The following is a 21287-nucleotide window of genomic DNA, read 5'->3' on the forward strand; positions in this document are numbered from 1 at the left end:
CAAACCTGTTATTTCCTTTACAGTTTTTAGAATTTCTAGTTCCCGTGGGTGTAGAGGAGGAGTGCGCGTGAAAGAATCCCTGAAACAGACAGCGACATGGTTATTGGTCATTCTCCACGGCTTAATGAAGGAGCTTCTGTAGCTCTCCGCCCAGATCGCTTAGCTGTTACTCACCCCTTAAAGGCCACAGGCAGGATGTGAAGGTCTCCGCTGATGGCAGTGCAGTATTTGAAGTGTTTGATGTTTGTGGCATTTATGGAGAGTGTGTCTTTAAATTCACCAATGCCTATGCCATTACAAACTGTTGAGAAAGAGGTGTTCCATTTACATTTGTTGAATTAAGAAGGCTGGGTCTGCACAAGCAGAAGCAAGAACCTTGCTACCACGCACTGTTAATTCATCCCAACGACCCTGAGGGGACCCTCCAGGTGCCAAGACTTCTGTGACAGGCTTCGGGGTTCCTATCAGTCACTGGAGTCGGGGTTGGGGCTGTCTTTGTCACATACCTCTGTCAGACTTGAATTTTCGCTCTGGACTGAATCTAGACACTCACACAGACATTGGCTCCTCCCCTTTCTGTCTATGACAGTTCACCCACCTGGACTGCAGGTGGCGCCTCTGTACCTGGTTCGAGAGAACTCCCCCACCTCCTCCTCCACCATGTAATTGGGCTTTGCAAGCTTATACGTTTTTATTTTTTTTTAAATTAGAAGAGTAAGGTGGGTTTGCTGGGAGGTGGTCATAAGAGTTCGGCACAACGGTCAAGAAAAAACCCTACGGTACACCTGTAGGTTGCTTTACCTTTGCGACAGGGCCCATCGCATTTTTTACACTTGCTGACGCCATCTTCTTCCACTTCGTAGTAGTCAGGCCCACAAGCCCGGACACATGAGCCGTGATCTGTCACCACATAGTTTCCTGGGGAAGAGGCGATGAAAAGAAGATGTTGAAAGCCACAGCAGGTGGTCCTAACCTTCCACAAACATCCTCATGGCCTGCTACATACGGGCTGCTGAAAAGGTCCCTCTTAGTTTGGTTGACTTTACTTTGAGGAGAAAGACGGACAGGTTTCAGGTACAAGAGGAACCAAGGCCTAGTTTAATGGCTTTTCTGATGGTCACGTGGAGAAACACAGACACTTGATCTCAGGCACAAAACAACTGTGGGGAGGAAACACCTCCATGTGTGCTCACTGAATGAAGGGCCCTTGTTGAACGTAAGTTTCCTCTGACAGGTCTATGTTTAGAATATGTAAAGAAATCTTGGATATGTAATACACACCACAAATGCTTATCAGACAGACCATGTCTCATTGAGGTGACTACAGTTTGTTCTGTTTGACACCTGCTTTGCCCTTTCTCACCCATTATGCAGTCCTTGGTGGGACAATGAGAGGACCAGTTTGTTCTGCTTCCTGGACAGGTACTCCAGTCTTTGTCTCTACTCCCCTTTATGTAGTCCATCACAATTAATATTTAGGATTATAGCATTATTAGAAACTCTATGCTCCTATTTTGAGTTTCCCAAATACATGCTCAAAAGTATGGGCATTGGTACTATATCTGTGAGTCATATACTCTTGTTATCATAGGTTTTGTTATCTGCACATTTTAAAGATCTGTTTACTAAGCCTTCACACAAAGAACCTAGCTACAGCATGACTGTGGTGATGTGGTGAGTTTTTCTTCATCTTAGTTTTCTATTTAACTTATAGTGCGCTCTCTCTCTCTCTCTCTCTCTCTCTCTCTCTCTCTCTCTCTCTCTCTCTCTCTGTGTGTGTGTTTAAATGGATTTCCATCACCCAAATGTAGGCAGGCATAATTTCACCTTCCTAGTTTCCCGTTTATATATTTTTGGTCTAAATTTCCTTTCTAAAAGTCAAGATTGGTTTTAAGGCTCTTTGGCTCTTCATGAGTTGTTTCACTTTCTCTGTTTGGGACAGAGCCATGTGGACATTTCTCTCTAAGTATCATAGAGTAGCATCAAACATAACTAAAGCTTGAACCCAAAGAGTAAATCAAAGCAAAACCGAAATGGTAGTACTCCAAGAGCCCAACCTTTACTGGAAGTTCTTCCACTCAAGAGGGTGGGTCTGCTGCCTTTTCTAATTTAGGTCTGTTAAATACCAGCATAAAGCAGAATCAAATAATGGTTGGCCCAGAGGGTCATAATCTCATGCTAGTCAGCTCCAGGACACTCCAGCTGGCTCTCCAACTTGGGGTGAAGAGATAGGTGGGTTTTGCTATGTAGTCTGGCTGCCAACAACACTGGGATCAGCGCAGGTCAAGCCACCCTTTAAATAAAGGCATCCTGTCTGCCACGGGTTGTCTCTGCTTCCATTGCTCAGCACTGGGGTGTGTGTGTGTGTGTGGGGGGGAGTTCTCGTCTTTGTACTAACTAAGCAGGTACTAACCTACATGACAAGGCAAGGCTAGCAATTGCCCCCAAACTGCCCAGGACTCCAGCATGAGACAAAAGAGGACACAATGGTTGCGGTATGAAAGGGGGAACTCACGGGGGCACTTCTTCACACAGGTGGCACCAAAGCTGTACTTCCCCTCAGGGTTAATATCCATCTGATATGTGGTGGGGTTGTACAGCATGAGTGGTGGGCAGGTGTCTTTGCATGTGGCTTCATCTCTGAACTTGTGGCAGACCTGTCACAGGAGGGAAAACATATTTAGTTAAGGATGTAGTATCTAAATGAAAGGAGCCCAGGGCCAGGCAGCCTGCAGGTCAGTGGCACAGTGACAGTTCTCAGTGATCACAAGCTCAATTAGAGAGGAAAAAATATTTGTTAAGACTTCCCAGAATAGTCAGAAATGCTTTCCTGTTAGAAGTACTAAGTAGCATTTTTAAGTACACTGACTGTCCCAATTGATATAGCCTAGGGTTTGCAGTTAGGAAAATAATATCTCTATTGATTACAGGTAATAGTGAAATCTACACATGATATTGGAAAGTATGGTGTGATACTATTTTTGAACTCAGTTTTTACTGGGTTTCTCTCATAAAGAGCACTAGAAAATATATTTTAGAATTTATTGTCAAATTGCAAGAAGGTTCCATGGAGAAAGATGTTCGCTTTTGCTAAGAACTCCATTTACAGTCTTATCCCTGGGCTGCCCATTAGAATCAGCCCAGACTACTCAAGAAACTTAAGAATCTTCTGTTCCAGAAACTACAGAATATTCTAGACTCTAGCTTTAGGTGGACTTCCTTTTCTGGAGCCTAGTAGAGTTTTGCTTGGGTTGGCACCAACACCAGGAATCACATTCACTAACCCTTGACATCTGCAAAGTTAGCACTAGAGCTTTCACCAGAGATTCTTCAGAAGTGGTAGGGGGTTTGGGAGGGAGACGACATGGGATAGGGTAGGGTAGGGGAGCAGCCCAAGAGGCATGAAAATGTGGTGTGTAAATGACATACTGCCCAAAGGTCTGTGTAACTGGGGATGGTTCTCAGATCTTATAGAAGCGTCTCTCTACATTTGTCACAATGCAGCTGCTGTTGTCCATGACAACCCTTATTTAAAATGTACACCACAGGAAGATCTCTGTCACAGTCAGATGCCAAGCAAGTGCACAGCTCTGCAGCACAACTTCCCAGTAACTACAGTCTTACCAGACAGTCACTCTCTCGGGGACCCGTACATCCTGCGGCACACTGGTTGTGGCAGCAGTCACTGGGGGACCTACCACGACAACGCCGGGAACATTGCTGGGCACAGATGATTTTGGTCACTGAAAAAGAAGGATCACCAATGAGCTGTGTCTAAGTGGCAGCTCATCATTTAGAGACACCAAGGAATGCTTGCACACAGTAGAAAGAAACAAACGGGGAAACAGATGCTACTTGTGACAGGGAACAGCTTCTGGGCATTCACACTCGGCCAAGCGATATAATCACAACTTTCCCATTGGTATATTTTTCTTATCATTTATTTCAAATCATTTTGGAGAAGTAATGGAAACAAGTATGATTGGATCTTCTGAATAAGTAGATATTAGCTAGGGAATTCTTGGCAATACAGAAGGCACACAGCAAGAAGAGCTCCTGGCAGGAAGCAGTGTTTAAAGGAATGAGATAGTTATGTCAGAAAGGCAATAGACTATGGTCAATTTTGAAGCTGACACCCTCCCAGGTTCTTTGTGTGAGGCAGTAACCACACTGAAGTAAATTAAACTTTGTTTTTTTTAAATTAGCAGGATTCACACTTATACTCCCCGGAGAAACACTGTCAAACTTCTGTATTAGTTGGTGCCAGAAAAAGGGGAGGCTGCAGCAGGGGACAAGGCATCCCATGTGTCACCATGGGCACTTGGGTGGTTGGCTTTCATGCATTTAATGACAGGTTAAATGACCCCAAATAGTAAGCCTTAGATCATTGTGGGCTGTGAGGTTTGCAAGACTGATGTTCATGAAGCGGTTAACACTGAATCTTTTGCCAAACTCCTGTACTTGTTCAGTCACCAAAGTGGGGGAGTGGAGGACCACATACTGTGTGGACTCTCTCACCAGGGCATGTTTCTCAGGCCCTGATGCTGCACCCACTTACATTTCTGGCAGTTTTCCTCTCCTCCTCCCCAGCAGCTTCCATTGGGACAGCTTGGATCACATTTGGGGCCTGAAATAAAAACCAAGTAGTTAAATGTGTATTTTAATAAAAATAACAAATAAAGTGGAACTGACAGCACCTCTCTCCAGGTCCTAAAGAATGTCCTAGAAACAAGGAACAGCTTGGAAACTTTGTATTCATAGTTTGCTTGGGTACTTTGTAGGATCAGTTAAAGGACTCCTGCAAGAAAGGAAAAATGCTGAGCCACCAACTGCTTTTGTTTGTACTTTGGCTGTGGAAGCCGAGACAGAGAGTATTTACTGACTCATCACGGCCACACAAATGATAAAGCTATCGAATTTAGGGTTCCAGAGGTGCCACCTGATTAGGCTTCTCTAACCAGATTGGCTCAATGTGCACTTACTCACCTTGCCACATCCAGTCTTGACTGACAGTGTGGGGCAGTCATCACTGGATGTTTAGGGATGTTACGTCATGGCTGGTAAGTGAACACTCCTCTCCTCCAAGCCATGGAGTGGTGCAGAACACGGCACAGGAAGTGAACATTATAATTCTGTGAGTCACTTGGCTAATCACCTAAAACCTTAGTTAATATTTGGCATACTACTGTCTGGAAATCTTTGTAATTGCTAAATATTTGTATTATTATAGTTGGTCAATATCAAGTTGCAGCTGCAAAGGTTTTTCTGTTCAGCCATTAATCATCCTGAGAAATATGAGGATCAAAGTGTTGGTCGACACAACTGTTGAAAAGTTCTTTGGAGCAGATTTATTTTTCCCGCCTTTGCTTTGTTGTGGTGCTGGCTACTTAACACCTCTATCAGGCTCTTAGAGACCATTCTTCTTAGCTCTGTAGCTCTCTTCCGGCAATCAGATCTCATACAACAATTTTATTTCACATGGAAGCTTATTTGATGGTGTCTGAACCTGCTTTTCAACTTGATACTTGTCACTATAAATATTTACCCTCATGTTGCCTTCTAGGACTATACCTATTATGTATAAAATAAATTATATATATTATATAAATAAATATATATAAATATATAATATATATAAAATATATAAATATATATATTTACATATACTTACTACATACTTGAAACTTATATTGATGTATGGAGTAGCTGATGAATTTATTTTTTTCTCATAAATCCAGTCTTATAACCTCAATTTATAAACTTTCTCAATGATAATACATGCTGGCCACCATGGGTCCCATCCTCTGAACCTCACCTCAGATGCCTCACATATATAAAACTTAAAACTGCCCCCATAATACTGTTTTTGTTGTTAAAGATGTAATGCAAACTTCCCAAAAGGAGTGTGCATCTGCAACTTGTCAATGGAGGAGAGTAGAAGGTAAGAGATCCAGGAGATAGAGATTCCCTGTCTTCTAATATATGTATAATTCTCATTTCTACTTTTTTTTAGAAAACATTTGTTACAGCTCTAATACTTGGGCTGTTAGTCATTGTCCCTTGTCCCTTAATCATTGCCATTACAGAGTAATTTACTGAGTCAATTCTTACTTGAAATGTCACTTATTTATGCAATTTTGATTCAGTTAGGCGTATTCTCATGACTACCTTTTGGATATGTAATGACTCCCAGAGGTTCAGGGTTTATGTCACAGAGAGGTGATGGGGACTTTAGGAGGTAGGACTAATGACTACTTGGAAAGATGTGTGTGAATGTTATGAGGGGGAAACTAACCATTCATGCTGGTGCTGTATATCTGGCCGGGAACCCATGGCTCAGGACCTCCTAAGCTCTAGGGAAGAATGTTCTACATTATTTCACTAAACAGACACAGCATCAAACTGCCCTCAAACTACTTATCTCTACAGCCATTAGTGCTCAGTCCTCATCAGAGAAGCTTCTTTGTGTTGTAGATGATGACGACTATGAAGACTCCCAAGGGTCAAAGTGCAGAGAGTACGTGTCTATGGAGTGCTCAGCCGTAAATAGGGTATCTGCCTCATAGCCCTCACTCCTAAGACTCTAAGAACATCTCAGAAAAGAGGGTGACAAGATGATAAGAATCAGAGTTCAGGGAGGACTGCTGCGAGACAATATTTGGACATAGCACAACTGTTCTTCTCAGGGACTCACAGCAGCTGTGGCTGCCTGATCAAGACTTTCAGAAGACCGAGCCTGTCAACATTCCAGCATGGGTGGGGGAAGAGATCATGAGAACGCACCCCTGGCTGTTGGAAGAGGGTGTGGCCCCTGGTTGGTTAAGGATGCTCCAGTGGATGCCCTATACTCATGCACCTATGTGAACCACTAATTGCATTCAGTGGATTATTTTAACAAGACATGAAAGTGGGACGAGGGCATAGGGAACAGAGGAGTTGGAAAAATGGTAAGGGGATTGAATATAATCACAATTACTTATATACATGTATGTAATTCTCAAATAATAAATAAAAATGCTATATTAGAAAAAAAAAGGTGGTAGTACTGGATTCCCAGTCACTGAAGGCAGTGTCTTTGAAAGAGCAAGATGACCCTGACCTCTCCTTTCTCTTCCAATTACAGCACCCTAAGGTGAGGATACTTCTACTCCCGATTGCCATCAAGACACACTCCCCATAGGCTTAGGAACACTGTAGCCAACTGACTGTGGAGGAAACCTGCAAAGGAGTGAGCCCAAATAAACCTCCCCTTCTTTAAACTTTGGCATTTTTATTCCATTAACAGAGAGCTAAAGTTGTTATTAAATAAATACCTTACAAGTTCAGAGATCAAATATTAAAGCATTTGAATCTTGTATACTATTTTTTCAACATTCCTTTGTGGAAAATCCACACACCATTGTGTGTGGAAATTTGGCATTGTGAGGTACTTGATTTTATTTGTGACAAATTCGGCTCCATAGACTTCCCATGTGATATTTTAAATATGTATGACTTAGTTCACCCATTGTACATAAAAAAACATCTTAAAAATGCCAACATTGATTTCATAGATAATAACAAAAATCTATTGTAAAATACTGTTCAGTTTCTTACGCTGTCAGTGTCACAGTGGGTATCTGGTAGAATATATACTTATAAAACAAAAGACTCAATATTCACATTCACAGTGATTTATTCAGAGAGTCAACCCAAGTGCCCACAGACAAACAAAAGGTAGTACAAGCCTGTGATGAAATATTTCAAACCTTAAAAGGAACAAAATTTTCAGCATAAACTACAATATGGATAAATTTTGAGGTCATTAAATCAAATGAAATAAACCAGACACAAAAACACATAAAAGCATACAATTCCACTCCCATGAGGTACCTACAGTAGTCAAATTCATAGGCACATAAAGTAGGATTGGGTTGCCTTGGCCTGGGCCTGGGAGGAAAGGAAAATAGGTCATTACTGTTTAATGAGCTCAGAGTTTCAAATTAGTAAGATTTGAAGATGGTTGGTGGTTGTAGCTGCAAATCAATACAGACACATAATGTTTCCAGAGTGTCACTTAAAATGACTAAGGTGACAGATTTCCTACATTGTTCAACCCAACTATTTTAATCAATGCATTAATAAAAATAAAGCTATTAGTTAAAAAAAGAGTTTTTAGTTGATGTTTTTGTGATTCAGGCTGCCTCCACTGTAGGTCCAAACTCAACCTGTATGCAGCCACAGTTACAGGAACAGGAGGGTAGAAAATTGAGCTGTGTTTTATATTAAAGTATTGAAAGATCAGTACTACCAGGAAGAACAGGCTTGGTGGAGTTTTGTAAGTGAAAACATGCCATTCCAGAGACAGTGTTAGCAAAGGCCACAGGTTTTAAATCTCTAAGTTTAGTTCTGCCCCTCTGCAAGGCCCTCAGTTGCAAGGGGTTGCCTAAGGAGTGGGGCATGGACACGTTGAGAACATTTAGGAAAATATGGAGAGCCTCCCCCCCCCCCCGTTCTGTGTTACAATGTTTACACTGATAAGCTCATGGGCAGAGCCCACCATATTAGGATGACCTCAGTGTCACTGTGAAAATCAGGAACATGTCAGAAGCACGTTTGACTGGTCAGTGCCTGGGAGGTGGAAGGGGAGATGCCCTGTACTAGCAAACTGTCACTGCAACTTGCATCGTAGAGAAAGGCTCTCTCTGCTCAATAGTCTTAAGGAAGATTGTACCATTCTGAGAATGTTAGCTGTTGTATTAAATAATGAGAAAACATTTTATATTCCCCTCTTCCATAAAATCTCCTTTAATGAAAAGAACATTTGCTTACTACTTATTTTTCTTGTATGTTAGTGAATGTGATCTAAAGTTGACATTCTCCCACCCCAACACTGTCCATTCCAGCACACCAGAGGATCTGAAGCCAATAGAAAGTGAAAGGTGCACTTACAGCTGCTCAGGTGGCTCTGTAAGTCCATTGACATGTTGCTCAGAAAGACGTTGTGGACGATGTCCCTCCACTGGATAGTCTCCATGTTGCAGAGGATGGGGTTGTTGCTGAATCGCACGGCACCAGTCAGGATTTCTGCATGAATGGAACCACAGTGATCAGGACCCTTTGCCTCCTGGTAACTCACACAGTGCATGTGTTCATTTCTTTACATTTCTGACAGTCTGTTTAAGGTTCCCAGTGTGCAAATTCAGACACCACCAAAGAAGACCCTGTAGAAGATCTGCGAAGAAACTCTTCATGGTACTGACCTGAAAGACTTAGAATTTTTTAATGATTGTGTTGTGAAATTTAGAAATGCATTAGGGGGAAAAGGGCCTATTTAATGTGTATGGCAAGAAGGACAGACAAACAATGACTTGTAGGTCTGGGGCCATCTCAGTTGAAGTGGAATGGTTGGATGATGTGGAGGGGAAGTCAGGGCAGAAGGACAAGATGGAGGGCAAAAACATTTGGACCTTTAAGACCAAGACAGAGTGACTGACACCAGGCACGCTCTCAGGTGCAATTGGAGGATTTCCACTGAAGAAGGAAAGAATCTGAGTGTGATATGAAAGAAGACTTTTATGCATGAGGAAGACTCAAAGAAATGCCAGTGGTGCAAGAATATATAAGGCTATATATACAGTTTTATGGAAGAAGAAATGAGATGACATTACAAAGTTGGGACTGAGAAAAAGTCCAACTTGTTCAAAGGGAGAAGGCTACATACAACAGAAACATTAGACACAAACATTGGAATGATTCATGTATACAAAATCCACAGATGCTCTGGTCTGCAAAGACGACTTTGACTTACAGGCTTCTCTCTGAGAATTGAAATGCACAGAGATAGTCATGCCATAGCCATGTCTAACGGAGAAAGGACTGAGACTTTGGCTAGTTGATATATAGACACTATCTCCATTAACCCTCACTGAGGTCCAATTGCTATCATTTAATGTGGGAAAAGACTGAAGAGACAGCTCAGCTGTTAAGAACATGTGCTGTCCTTACAGGTGACCCGGGTTTGGTTCCTAGCACCCACAGAGGGTGGTTCACAACTGCTTGTAACTTCAGCTCCAGGGGATCCAATGTTTCAGGCCTTTATGCGCCCCTACATGTGTATGCACACTCCACTCCCACACATATGCAGTAATTAAAATTGAAAGTAAAAACCATAAGTGTAGAGAAACCCAACTATAGACACAAAAGTGACCTCAGCTCTGCATGGGCCGAGAATGGAAGCTTTTGTCTGCATAGAGTGCTGATGTGGACGAGGGGGGATTCTCTGGGAAAACTTGTGGAGACTGCTAGGGTGACAAGGAGAGGAGATTTGCACATGTTCATAAGCATAGTTTAGAGTACAGGAAAATTGAAAGTGCTGACACTTTCAAGCAGACAGAGATTCAAAGCAGAATAGCAGATCTGGGATAGGTAACAGTTCTCTCAACAGGTGGCAGGGGGTGGAAGAAATTCAGAAGGCAGGCAGGCAGGCAGGCAGGCAGGCAGGCAGGCAGGCAGGCAAGAAAGGGCCAGTGTGGAGCTTGGCCTGGAAAGTAGAGGTGAAAGCAGTATGATAGAAAGAAACAAGAGGAACCAGAAGTAAGAGGTCAAACACAGCAACAGAGTGTAGAACATCAAGGCTGCAGTGACAACCAAAAGTGACAAGGAGGCACAGAGAGGGAAGAGTCAGCAATAGGTACTAGAAGGAGTATGGGGGCTTCATTAGCCACTTCTAACTGAACTGGGAAAGGAAGTGAGTGGAAAGTCAAATCTATTCTTTTTATGTTGACATTCAGGAAATGCTCAGTTGTTGCTGTAGTTCTATATTAAATAATTGCAACCTGTGCAATTATAACCTTGCCTTCATTATAAAAATAGAAATAGTCCAGGGGTAGAGCATTCATACACTCACACACACACACACACACACACACACACACCACACTTACACACATATTCACTCACACATACACACACATACACACACATACACTCACACATACACACACATACACACACACACACACACTTACACACACATATACACTCACACATACATACACACACACACACACATACACACATACACACATTCACACATATACATTCACACATACATACACAAACATACATACACATACACACATACACACATATACACACATACACACATACACACACATACACACACACACACATACACACACAGACACACACATACCAATAAAGAACAATAAAGAAGGAACTCAAATAGCTGGTACATTCTTTGCCTGTAGTAATAGGGTTGATTTTGTCAACACATAGAAGGTGTATTAGCAAGTACAGGCACTACATTTTTGAAGTCAGGACACTGAGATACAGAAAAAGACATAGGTAAAGGAATATCTGCAGGGTTGTTTGGGTGCTGAGTGGTGGAGCTTGGGCTGGAACACAGACAGCCTGGCTCCAGGAGACAGCCACTGTTGCCTGGCTTCCTCACACGTATGAGGCAAGGCAGGCAGAAAAAGGCATGCCAAAAGTACCAAACAGGCCGTTTCATGCAGTGTGTGTATGGGAGAGATGAACACAAGCACAAATTCAGAAACATGCGTGGGTGCTCAGAGTAGTTAGAGTGGTGGGTGGGAATTCTGAAGGCAGTTTATAGGGTGGCAAAGCAGGGAGCTGGGGAAGGAAGTGTCTGGCTGGCTGCGTTCCTGGATGAAGAGAGGTGTGGCTACATCCTAGCTCGGGCTTACCGCTAGGCTCCCACTCTACATTCTGTCTTTGCACCCCATCCTCTTCCCAGTCCACACTGCTTCCCATAAAAACTGCAGGGCACACAGAGATGACAGAACCAGGCATGGGCACAGGGCTTTGGGAGAGCTCTCTTACTTCTGTGCCTTTATCTGTAAACTGTCAGTGTACAATACATGCTGTGAAAGAAGACCATGGCATTGAGTTACTGACTTGAGAAGCATTTCATGAAGTGCGTGTGTATGTGTGTGTGTGTGTGGGGGGGGGGACTTGTTTCTCCTCATTTCAACCATCTTCCCGTTTCCTCTCCAACTTCAAAACCTTCCCTTCTCTTCCTAACTCACACCTGAGTTTCCATGTAGCAATTTTAACTTTGAGACCTGCTTCTCTATTACAGAAAATTTTTTTTTAAGTACATTAGATCCCTCTCTCATGAATGTCTCTTCATTCAACTGCTTTTGAGCCACTTTGGGAGAAACATCAAATGACCAAATTCACAAGCACCCTAACTGTTCTGTTAGTTTTCATTATTGTTGTTAAAACCTTGCTGTACCTAATCAATGAATTGAGTGACAAGAGTCATATTGATACAGGAAAAAAAACCCATGATATGTATGGTTTGGGATACCCAATGTTTCAGATATCTGTATTGTCTTGCAATAAGTCTGTGCAGGATGAGGGGGTGACTGTATGTCCTCTCTGCTTCTGGCTCAAGTTTACTTCTTATAAACTCTCACCTAGATGGACTGGATTTCTGAAAACATGGATATTATTCCTCACCTGTGGAAGAACTAATTTTTACTTGGCTGAAATCTCTTTCCAGCTCATTACTTCTGCCAAATTACTGTTGCCCAATGCCATCAGAATCCCCCTCTGCCTGGATGCTCTGCTTCTTACCCTGTAAGTTCCGCATGGGCAGTTCCTTAAGCCCAGTTTTGTTTGTCCCATAGTTGGATAGGACAGCTAAGGCATAGGTGTTTTCATAGAGAGCATTTCCCCTGATTATCTGCAAGTTCTCCAAAGGGATCCTCTCCACGGTGTTGAGGGCAATGAGCACATAGCCAGCCACCTCCTGGATGGTCTAAGAGAGACAACAAAAGCTTATTAGTTTACTCTGGAGTGAACAAGAAGTGGGTTCAGGAGCCCCATTTAACTTCAAGATAACATTCATGTGGCAGAAAATCTAAGACACTTAGACACTTGCACTTGGGTGAAGGGTGCTGCAGGCTTGCAATGATTCTTTTGTGCTTGCATAGAAGCCTGTATAAAGGAACAGCATTCCATTTGACATGCTGTGACTCCCACTTTAACCCATATGAAAATGAAAGTGAAAAGAATTATCCCGAATGTATTGATCATGATTTCTTGTGGAAGAAAAAAAAATGGGGGTGGGTGGAGAATAAGGAAGAAATAAACCTAAAGCATTTGCAAATCAAATTCAAATTTTTTAAAGTCCGCTCCTAATGGCTCACTAAGAATATTAAGGAATTTCGTAAAGTAGTTATAAATTCCTGATGGCTATGGTGTGTTTATACCACATACATAGGTGCATACAGCAACACTGAGTTTTGAAAATTTATCATTATTATTATTTGGAAAGCTAGTACGTCAACATCATCTGGCTGAGACAATGGCCAGCAGTCAATGCTAGTGTGTATGAGGACTGTGGAACATCAGGTGAGTTTCTGTTCTATTTTCTTTCCCACAAATAACCTCACCTTCTACAAGCAGTGGTCCTAGCTGGCAAAGTGGACTTCTCATAAAACTCACCTGTAGCCCCTAGGAGTTGTGGCTTCCATCAGATAAAGTTGCATATCTCAAGTCAAATTTGGCTACAGCTTTAGTCTGCTCGTGTTAAGGTCTATAAATATTGACTAGGATAACTAAATTCAATGAGCTAACCTTTAAGAAGGAAAGGTCATAATTCCTTTGCACATAGGTAATTTCCAAGTTCCCAAGGACCACTTCACAGTTGTTGAACATCCTCTGCAGGCTCAGAAAGTGGTCTTCAAAAGTGCCCAATTGGGTGAGCCTGTTACTTGTGCCTTGGCAAACTAGAATAAAAAGAAAAGAGGTCTTTCAGAAGATGCTGAGTAAGGTAGCAAACCACAACAAAACAATAGTCGTCAGCTTTGGGAGCCACACTGGCTTACAATCAACTTTGATCAAAGCCACCACAACGCTGATGTGGTAAGAGATGTTTAAGTTTACACAGCTGTAATCCATAGTAAGACAGAACTCATTTCTGTGACGCATGCAATCATGTGATATTAAAGACACAGAGAAAACAAAACATTAAAAGTCCAAGGGGGCAGAGGATGAAGATTCTATAAAAGTTTTGTGTTCATTGACAAAATCCATGATAAAAGCCCCTTAAGGAGGGACTTCTAGTTTTAGGGAAGACAGTTGGCTATGGTGGGAAAGGCAGGGCAACAGAAGGTTGAAGCATCTGGTCATATTGCATCCAGAGTCAGGAAACAAGAGAGATGGGTACCACTCAGCTCCCCTTTTCCTTCTTATTTAGTTTCAGAACCTCAGTCATGAAATGGGGCCATCCACCTTTCTACATCAGTTAACCTAATCTAGAAGATTGTTTACAGATATGCCTGGATATTTGTTTATATGGTGATTCCAAATCTTGTCAAGTTGACTATCAAGATTAACTATAGCAGTCTTTAACTGCTATAGATTAACTCTAACAGGATAGACTTAAGAGTGCCTATAGAGAAAGATACCCATCAAACCTATGTGGATGATACAGTTTCAAGGTGAGTTGAAAACAATGCAATGGACATTTTACTTTTTGGAAAATAAGTGTTACATTATAATGTATACAGAGTGTCTCCAAGAACATAACACTCAATAGGCAATGTTTTCTAACCACAATTCTGTATACCCTAAAACAATGAATGCAATGGGATTTTAAAAGTCACCTGTCTAGAAATTAAAAACATTCCTCTGAATTGGCAAAGGACAAGTTAAAGTTCTGATTATAAAATACCCATAACCCCCTTTAAAATGAAAAGACAGCACTTTAAAGCAGTAGGCTAGTAAGAAACCTCCATGGCTTTCTGTCCCTTTCACATTATGTTAATACACCCAGCACAGGTTTGTCTTGTATGTTTTTTGTCTTGTATTTGTTTGTCTTGTATGCTCTGCCAATATAAAGCTTGTCAAGACACAAACTTAATCCAAAAAACCAGGAGAAATTAGTGGCCAGAGTTAGACCACATTAATGTACTCAGTAGTCTACTTTTAAAAGCAGAGGACAATAGTAAAATGGTATTTACAACCTTGCTTTGGGGGAGACATGTTTAGGCAAGGATAACAAAACAAAGAGGCTTGGAGCTTTTGAAGCAGGGAGCTTGTTAAGGGATATACTTTGAACCAAAATTATCCCAAGAGTGAAGAAATATGGCCTCTGGGTTTAGACATTACATTTAGAACTGGCCAGATCCTTCTGTGCTGCCAGATTTGCTCCCTTGATAGTCAAGAGTAACCAGGGCACAGAGCACAAAATAAGGCCAATGTCAACACAGTGGTACTTTCTTCAGGTACTTTTTACAATGCACATTTCTGTTTTATAGGCTCCTTTGTTCCCTCCCCTTGGGTTGTTCTATAAGCATCATCTGTCTGGCCTTGTATGATGGAGCCACAGTAAGCAATGGGCACATGTTCAGACACCACATAATCAACCCAAGGCATTTACAGACACTATGAAGCAATCTTCTCATCCTCCCTAACTCCATGGGAATCTCTATACTCCCCTTCCATTTTCTCCTACTAATTCAGCAGGACTCAGGGAAAAGTTGACAGGATTGGGTCCCCATGTCCTAACTACAAAGGCAGGGTAAGTCCATAATTCTTCCAAATATGACTTGGACTTGACCCAGTATGTCTGGTTCACTTTTATCTAAGAGTGTGATCTTCTCTGATGTTTGCCTCTACTTGGAACAACTGCTTAACTCTTCTGTACATACAGATAGTGCAAGACTATGAACCAGAGGTTGGACAATCATATGCTACCTTTTCATCATCACAACACTGAGTGGCAGCCATCTTTCTAATTCACAGGTAGCCTTTGCTTTTACTTCCTACTGATCATCTGTGGCCCTAGTCACCACGTTTGTTTTGTTCTCCACATCAGTGTGGTATGAAGAACCTGGTGGAGCTGAGACCAATTTATATGGCATTCTTCAGCACACAGAAACATATTTAATTATATTTAAAATGACCAGGTACTTTACCTTGCCACCTTCTTTCAGTTTGCATTATGGCATTTCTTTATTATTAAGCTAATTAGGAACCTTTTTTTCAAACAGAAGTCAAAACATGCCATCCGAGATTAGTGAATTATAAAAAAAAGTATTTGTATTTCATTCAATCTATTCAAAATGCTAAACAAGCATTTAAAGTGCTTATTGTGAATATTTATTATCTGAAATTAGGATAGGTTACTCTCATACACAGAAAAAGAAAGAATTTGTGTTTGGGAGTTAATATCAACATTACTCATTATTGGTGTGAATATTAATTCCCAAAACACTTTGGGACACAATTGGGCAACTTGGTTAAACAAATAAGCTAAATTCTAAACTATGATTCCATGTTGGAAAACCTATGCTAAGGAAAACAGACTAAAATTTCAAAACTGTGTTATGTACAAGTTTATTACCTTTTGAATAAGGTAATAAAATTTCAAAGAAACCTAAATGCCCCCAATACCATCCAATAGGTTATTGTTTAAGGAAGAAGTTGATATTTTATATTATTTAATACTACAGTCAAGTCTATGTTGATATATATGGCTTAAGTGCTTGTTTCAAAAGAAATCATTTACAATTCTGTTCAATCTGAGGCTGTCTCTCTTTTTATGTTCCTAAGAGATGACAACATGTAAATGAAGTCTAGGCTGAAGATGAGGATAAGTTCATATAGAGGGAGGAAGTGTATCTCAGTAGAAGGACACACACACACACACACACACACACACACAGACATGGGGTAAAGGGTGAGGCGGTAGGTGGGAACACAGCAATGGAAGTGTTTGATCTAGGTTGCCTAATTGAAAGAAAATGTCATTTTGGTTCCATCTTTGAACCAAATAGTTAACCTTAAAACATTTTTTTTCTTCTTGCAATTGTCTTACCGTATAGCACTGCTTAACTTGAAACTTGCTATGTAGACCAGGCTGACCTCAAAATCAAAGGAATCTATCTGTCTTTACCTGATGAGTGCATCTTAAATTTTAAATCCATGATAAAAAGCAAATGGAGTATCAATAACACAAGTAAAATTATTAAAAGTAGTATCTACAGTTTCACCAAAATTTGGAGTTTGAGAACTGGTCCCCAGTACTTCAAGCACTCTGCCTACAAAGACTCTCCAACCTCTAGCATGAAGAATTTTTGTGTTTGTTTTATTAAACCAGAGTAAAATGGTAGGTGACCTCTTTCCCACTGTCTTCCTTGAACTGATTCCTTGAGCCCTGTCAGCCTCAATGATAACCATAATATTGTCCTCCCAGAATTGTTTGAAGATAGAGAAATAAGCAAGAGTCTTCAATCTTACTGAAGCAATTCTATTCCTGCCACTACTGAGAATACTAGCATGATGTGACATAACGAGAGAGAAGGCCTCAGAGTGAACACACTTGTTAATGATTTCTTTTGCAATGCACCCAGGCTGATGTTAGGACGGCAGACACTGCACACTGGGTGGAGCTGCACCTCTGCACAGTCACTGCTTAACTGTGAGGCACAGGAAATGGCTACTTTGTAGAATATTTGTCAGATCAGAGTATCAAAAGGGAGACAAAGGGAGTTTCTCGTATTTTAAGAGTTTCACAGAACACCTATATGTGTATGTGCACATGTGTGTGTGTGTGTGTGTATGTATGTGTGTGTGTATGTATGTATGTGTGTATATAGGTGTATGTATGAATGTGTATGTGTGTGTATGTATGTATGTATGTGTGTATATGTATGTATGTGTGTGTGTATGTATGTATGTGTATGTAGGTGTGTGTATGTGTGTGTGTGTATGTATGTATGTGTGTGTATATGTATATGTATGTATGTGTGTGTATATGTATGTATGTGTGTGTGTATACTGAAGGAGTTACTATAGGAACATCCCCATGTGAGCACTTCAGCACACTGTACCACATGGCTACCCAGATCCATCTGGTTCCTTGGATTGTATTTTAAATAAGGAGAAAGACAAGTGAACTTACCTTGACTCATGGCAGTTTACTGTGTTTACAACTGGTTTTGAGTAATTGTGCATGATTTGAGCAAGTGTACATACAAAAAAAAATCTAAACTTCCATCACAACAGAAAATGTCACTGTCTTTCTGAATCTTTCTTCCCAGGCAGGCTTGGCCCACACCAGACACAATCTGATTTTAAGTATTTTCACTGCAGTGTGGTCATGTTTACAATGGAGCATCATAGGAATGGATTCATAAAATAAGTGTGGTGGAGCTAACCTTTTAAGTTGGATGCATTTCACGTCCCAGTATTTTGAGAATTAATCTTTGGCTTTTGTGACAGATTCCAGGCATGCAGTAGGAGAAGTTATCTGTGTAATTTCTTAAGACACCAAGGGCTGATTCAAAGCCTTGTTATTCTTTCTCTTAAGGAAACTTCCACTTTACTGGAACTAAGAAAAACCTGCCTTCTTTAGCAGAGTTCCTGGGCTTATATGGTAGGCTCTCGCTCCTCTGTGCTAATACTGCATAGTATAGCTCTTCTTGTACTAATTAACACATAGCACAAGGCATGCTTCTCCAGAGGCTTCCAAGTTCACTCTCAGACTTTTAGAGGTGCCAAAATAGATTTATAATTGTTTTAACTTAATGTTATTCTCAGCTATACATTAATGGTTTGCTAGCATTTCTGGTTTCTTGAATATGTCTTATAGTCACCTCTGGAATTGTCTTTTGTCCTTGCTCTGTTTCCTACAGAGCATTGCACTTTCAAGCAGAGACCACATCACACAAGGCCTGGGTCCCAGTCATCAGAACATCTCCTGGTGTCATTAGGTTAAACAGGAGCATCTGTCTGGGTCCACAGGCTGTGTAGTTCTGGCCGCTGTTAGTCACTTTCCTAGTGACTCTTTGGTCAGTGCACATGCCTTTAATTTCTCTCAAATCCATATAGCTCTTGTTGACCAGGCTATTTCAACCCTTTACAAAGTTACCTTTCTCTTAGCCGTTTTCTTCTCTATCACAACTAGGAAAGGATTTCCAGTTTGCAGACACAGGACCAGAGGATACGTGTCAAGCTGAATGTATACGATAGCGTAGAAATACAGGCAGATGTAATTAACACTCAACAAGAAGAGCCCTCTTATGTTTTTCATAATTTGCTTTGTATGTTTTAATAAACGTGTGGAGCTAAGCATGACAAGTTGTAGCATGATTACCCGGTTGCAAACTAAAACAACCCAATTACATTAACAGGCAAAGTACATTAAAATAACATTTCTTGCATTTTGAGCTGAGAAAACAGACATCAAAACAAGTCGACTTCTAGCCCCATGATTTTAGCCCCTAAATAATTCCAAAGCAAATTTTGAATTTCTAAGAAAGCCCACACCAATCAGCAGCAGACTCCCTTTGTACACTATATGACACTTCCTTGGGAGGTAGGTGAAATTTCTGAGTTACAGGAAGGGCAGTTTTATGAGGGACAGAAGAGGATGTTTTTAATGACATCATCAAATGCTTTTCTGTTAGCAAAACTGTCATCTTCAGCAAGTTAACTCCTCTCAATGTGCACGCCAGGCAAAAGGAGACCAGTTTTTAACCTATTTAATGGGGTTAATTGTGGATGTAATAAGACTGTGAACAGGAGGCTAGAGAGGTAGCTCAGTGGGTAAGAGCGCTCACTGCCCTTCTAGAGGTCTCCACTTTGGTTCCCAGCACTAGCATAGGAAAGCTAACAACTGCTTGCAGTCTCAGCTCCCGCAAACCCAACACCCTCTTCCTGCATTCTTCAGCCTTGAAGCTGTGTATCCAAGCCTCCACAGAGACATGCATACATGCATATTTTAATTTAAAAAATATATAAAAGAAAGAAAGATTGTGGACAAAAATGTGCTTTACAGATCATGTTCATCATAGTAAATCAGAAATGAATTTGTCTTGTAAGTCAATTATTAATTAATTCAATAAGAACCTACTGTGGACCCGACATTGTCTTAGCAGGCAGTTTCCCTAGTTACCTACACAGTTGGAAAATACTCTTGACACAAACTCATATGGTAAGAAAATCAGATTCACAGCAAACTAGAACTGAAAGGGTTGGGGTACTTCTGCTGATCAGGGCACCATGGAGAACAGACAGGTTGAAAGTCTGTCCACATGGAGGTATAAAGGGTAATTGATGGCGTGTTGCTGTGCTCGGCTTTTCAGAGCCTAAGAGAGTGAACATTCCTCTCTGGGTTGAGTTCTAGTTCTCTCCCTCACTACTGCTTTCGCAGTCATGGGCGCGGCTGTTTTTTTCACACTGAGGCACACTTCTGCAGTGAATACTACTTCATTTTCTGACGCCTGCTAGTCAAACTTCCACTTCCACCTTTGCCTCAATGGCATTTCAAAGACTCTGACCCATTTACTCAGAGCTTGCTGTTCTCAGAGGATTTCAGCTCACCGTGTCTGGCAGCACGGAGTCACAAACAACACTAGCGTCTGCACTGCGGCTGCATCTCACAGTGTCTGAGTTCAGCCAAGACCTCAAGGACCTCCCTCGTATGGCTGAAAGCTAAGGGGCCCTTGCACACACCTCAGAGAAAATCTACGAGTATAAGGTAGCTCCTTACTTTTGTTCCCTGCTATCATGACCTGCTAGGACACGTGAAGGAAAAGGAATGGAGGGTTTGGATGTGTAAGTACTAAGGGACATAAATGATTATCACATGGCATAAACTCTAATGAGGAGCAATAGCAGAAAGGTGGGAAATACAGAATTCCCACAGCTTGGGGATCAAAATGACTGTATGAAAATTGGCTTCGAAACCTGACCATTTGGGCTTCAAGGGAAACAGGCTTTTACTGAATCTTAGAAGGCCCTTTGTTGATGCCAACTACCAGTCACCTAGGACCCCTCTTCAGTCTGTGCAGTGGAAGGCTAGACTTCAGAAAGCACTTTGGAATTGTGAAAGGCTAGTTGTGGGTTGGAATCCAGCCTCAGCCAGTGTGCCATGGGCTGGGGTCTACTCCCACTAGCCAGTGTTGTCACGGCCTTGGAGCACTTCTCTTCACCTGGCTGTTTCCTTAAGAGCTTCTTTCTGTCAAGAGGGTTAAGTGCTCCTCCCAGGGTGTGGTGCCTCTTCCTCAATACGCCTTCACCATCCATGCCTTTCCCAGGAAGGCAATGGGAAGTCAAAGTGAGACAGGTCTGCAAGATGTCCTTACTCTAGGCCTAGTCTCCACCCAACTCACATAGAGTGTCTCTCATATCCTCCTCAGGTCCGATGACTCAGTCCCTGATGATGATGGCTCAGTCATGTTTCCCAGATTGGGCTGTTCACTTGCAGGTTGAACCATTCCTTTAGAATTCCTATGGATGCC

General features: G+C 41.5%; 1 protein-coding gene across 2 annotated transcripts in view; it reads right to left on the reverse strand.

The window, feature by feature from the left end:
• Egfr (epidermal growth factor receptor) overlaps positions 1 to 21287 on the reverse strand; it is a 162363-nt gene that overhangs the window by 45419 nt on the left and 95657 nt on the right. For both annotated transcript variants that reach the window (XM_034508862.2, XM_076938102.1), the window contains exons 2-10: positions 13612 to 13763; positions 12607 to 12790; positions 8932 to 9066; positions 4559 to 4627; positions 3625 to 3743; positions 2516 to 2657; positions 802 to 918; positions 175 to 301; positions 6 to 79 (exon numbers count right to left, since the gene is read on the reverse strand). In XM_034508862.2, the coding sequence (XP_034364753.1) occupies positions 6 to 79; positions 175 to 301; positions 802 to 918; positions 2516 to 2657; positions 3625 to 3743; positions 4559 to 4627; positions 8932 to 9066; positions 12607 to 12790; positions 13612 to 13763 (1119 nt within the window). The remainder of the gene's footprint in view (positions 1 to 5; positions 80 to 174; positions 302 to 801; positions 919 to 2515; positions 2658 to 3624; positions 3744 to 4558; positions 4628 to 8931; positions 9067 to 12606; positions 12791 to 13611; positions 13764 to 21287) is intronic.

This window comes from Arvicanthis niloticus, chromosome 7 (assembly GCF_011762505.2).
Source record: "Arvicanthis niloticus isolate mArvNil1 chromosome 7, mArvNil1.pat.X, whole genome shotgun sequence".
NCBI classification, from domain to species: domain Eukaryota; kingdom Metazoa; phylum Chordata; class Mammalia; order Rodentia; family Muridae; genus Arvicanthis; species Arvicanthis niloticus.